We start from the raw sequence: 3,497 nt of genomic DNA, 5'->3' as shown, positions 1-3,497 counted from the left end.
CTTATTTAAACTTCTAAGAGATGAAATTTCAACCACTTGACTATTAAAAAAAAAAAAAAAAGCAACAAAACATAACTATTGTAAACTAAATGAGTAGAAATGTTAGGTAGGAACTTTCCCCCCAATATGAATAGAATGTACACATATAAAATGCTCACACTCATTCATCAACCGTAGTTCAAAACCTCTTTTGGTGCATTATTCTACTAGTCTCACTAGAAATGATGTTCTCCCAATTCCCCTTGGGTAAATTCCTTGAAAAAGACGTTTGAGCAACCTTGCCCAATTCATAGGCTAGGCTAGGAAATTGGAAGCCAAAGTAACAGTATACTTTCAAATAAGATACAGAAAATACACTTGAAACACATGTGTAGTTTTTAGAAATGTGGGGTGAAAAATAACCTCAAATGTTATACACAACAAATATTAGTGGTGTAGTACAAAGTAGGTTTATGCAAAAAGAAATTCAAGGCCCAAAAGAATGTTACTTAGTAATGGTGGGTACAGAAAACCTACACCAACAACCCCTACATAGATAAATAAGTAGTAATTATGCAAAATAGACTAATAAAAACACTTCTTACTAAAATCTTCTCCAAATGGCATGAATACCACATTTAAACAGTTATCATTAAGTAATTTTCTGCACACCTCAAGTACACAACCAACCATGTAATTATCATTACAACAACCGAGTCATAGTCTTCATAAGTGAGTCAAAATTAAGAAGAAAAAATCTTAATAACAAGTTCAAGGTTCATATCATAACATGAGTAGGTTTGTTTATGTAAAAAGATTTTGATAAATTTGAAACAAGGTTGATAGCATGCAGACTGTTTTAACCCCGAACAAAATGTGAACTAGTTCCAACTACAAAGTAACCATTCAAAAGAAACAAGATCTTAGTAGTTGAGTCGACTTAATCAAGCACTACAACATACATAATCTTGTCTTTTATGTTTTACATAAAACCTCATAAAGGATACATTAAGTCTACATGGTGAGCTAAATATATAAATAACCACCTAAATTAATAACGACTAACCAAGAAAAAGTCGTTGTCATCAAGAACCTGAACGTCTTGAGTTCCAACGAAATGCTGTCGACCAATTTCCTTCACCAAATTGGCAAATTCTATCCTTTTCTCCAAAGGGAGAGGTACAAATGGCAGCCTGAAAACTGGCCTGACAACTCCAAGTTGAGCAAGAGCTGTGTTCAAACCAATGGGATTTGGCATGTGGAAAAGCCAGTCAATCAAAGGCAAGAGCTTGGAATTCAGTGCAGGATTTTTCCCCCCAAACATGAGTTCATGCATTAAGCCAGGAATCAGGTTGCTTGCAACAGATATCACTCCAGTAGCTCCATAACCCCATCTAGCATCATGGCATTGATCATCATTACCACTCCACACAACAATTTTATTATCAGTATACTCTTTGATCCGGTCATTTCCCACGCATTCCTTGACACCAGCTAAGCAAGTACTTTGAGCTAAGTTTTGAATCACATGCGGAGGAATGTCTTGACCAGTTCGCGAAGGCACATTATATATGATTGTGGGTCCCATGGAAAGCACACTTTGAAAGTGTGCAACCATGCCATCCAAGGAAGTTTTTCCATAGTAAGGATTTATATGAAGGGCACCATGCATTCCAACTGCAAAACCTTGTTCTGTGGCATGAATTGCTTCCCTGGTTGAGTTACTTCCAGTATTTCCAATAACCTTGATATTCCCACCAAAACAGTTGACTGTGTGCGCAATAAGCATTATGTGTTCTTCCCAGCTCATTAGTTGCCCTTCACCAGTTGTGCCACCAACAATAACACCTTCAACTCCATTCTCAATCTGCATATTTACCAAGGTATCATACGCTTCAAGATCAAATCGACCATCAGGTAGGTATGGAGTCTTAATGGCAGTTATCAATCTCAGACACTTTATGTCCTCAGTACAAGTCCTGTAAATACAATATATAGCTTCATCAGTATAGATTGTTTGATCCAGAGCGGCAAAAACACAATCAGGCAACCATGACGCCGGAAACACATGAGACCCTTTTAAATATACTCCTTAAAGGATACAGTGATATAGTAGCAATTTAGGGGGGAAATATGAATCAATGAGAAAAAACTTTACAGATCAAAGATACATATCACAAATCAGAATGTAAAATCAATTTTTGTCTCTTCCGGAAATCCTACCCAGAGTATACAATCTAGTTCCCTCCAATCTACACAATACAGACATATCATCATATAAGCACGTGTAATATATAAAACATCAACTAGAAGAATGAAAAGATGAAAACAAATGGAAATTATAAAATTCAGTACGAAAACTAATGAATTTGAAACAGTAAATTCATTACCTATTCTTCATCTCATAACTACGCATTGGGAGGTGGAAAGTAGATTTCACAGCTGCTTGTGTAGGCTTCCAGCAAGAGCTCCTGAACAATACAGACAAATGTAAACATCAAACTGTTTAAACCTACAAAGATTTAGATTAATGGTCTGTGATTGATATTTCTCGGCCGCACAATCAGAATCTATCATAAGCTTCATAAATGCAAAGAAATACACTCTCTCTCAATGTAATGTAAATCATGACCATACAACATAAATGAATGATCAATATTCATATGTCTCAACCTTAACACAAAAACCAATGAAACAAACACACTAACCAGTGAAACAAACTAACAAAACCTACAAAATTTCTCACTCATACATAACAGCTATAATAACAATAAATAACCTCACCAAACACAGATTCAGCCACAATCCACACATGCATGTAAACAAATCAAAACAGAACAAAAATAATCAAAAAATAAACCCAACAAATCAACAACCAAATTCTTCAAAAAAAAACAAAAAAACAAAAATTTTAAACCTAGTGTTTTTGTTACTAGTAGTAACATTGGAAGGATGGAGCGGAAAAGCGGATCCTGAGAAGCAAACACCGGTACAGGTCTTCAATGTAGCCATGATAAAGTTCAAAGTTGAGAGAAAGATGCGAATTTGAGGTGGTAAGGGTGAAATCTAGAAACCCTAGAAATGTGATTAAAACGGCGTCGCTTTAAGTGTTAAGATGGTGTAGAAGAGTTGGCAATATGGAAGAGAAGAAGAGTGAAGCTAGCTGCGGCTGCGGAGACTGCGTGTGCCCTTGTGAGTTTATTAAATTTATAAAATCTTTCAATTTAAATTATCTTTTTTAAATATATAAAAGGGTTTAATGGTGATGCACTCTTTCATCTAATGAGAATATATCATTCTGCCATGTCATCTCAGTAATTTAAAAATGACAGTATGATTTGGTAGGATACATGGTCGTGATTGGTTGACAGTGTAAAAGTGCATGACCCCTTTAAAATGCTTCAATTTAATTTTTATATCGACATGATTTTATATACGTGTAATTATTAATTTTTGATTAAAAAATATTATAATTTCAATCGTCAAAAAATAAAAAATAACCGAGATTGTTATAGTTT

At 34.8% G+C, this 3,497-nt stretch overlaps 1 protein-coding gene across 1 annotated transcript; it reads right to left on the bottom strand.

Annotated features, from left to right (window-relative positions):
• Positions 1-884: 884 nt before the first annotated feature.
• On the bottom strand, positions 885-3,176 carry LOC131609530 (4-hydroxy-tetrahydrodipicolinate synthase, chloroplastic). The gene is made up of 3 exons (XM_058881241.1): positions 2,897-3,176; positions 2,370-2,450; positions 885-1,958 (listed from the first exon to the last, which is right to left on the bottom strand). Exons 1-3 carry the CDS (start codon positions 2,989-2,991, stop codon positions 1,031-1,033), a joined length of 1,104 nt encoding a protein of 367 aa, XP_058737224.1. The 5' UTR covers positions 2,992-3,176; the 3' UTR covers positions 885-1,030.
• Between the last annotated feature and the right edge of the window lie 321 nt (positions 3,177-3,497).

Source organism: Vicia villosa, linkage group LG6 (genome assembly GCF_029867415.1).
Source record: "Vicia villosa cultivar HV-30 ecotype Madison, WI linkage group LG6, Vvil1.0, whole genome shotgun sequence".
In the NCBI taxonomy this organism is placed as follows: Eukaryota; Viridiplantae; Streptophyta; class Magnoliopsida; order Fabales; family Fabaceae; genus Vicia; species Vicia villosa.
This window is presented reverse-complemented; position numbering and strand designations above follow the sequence as displayed.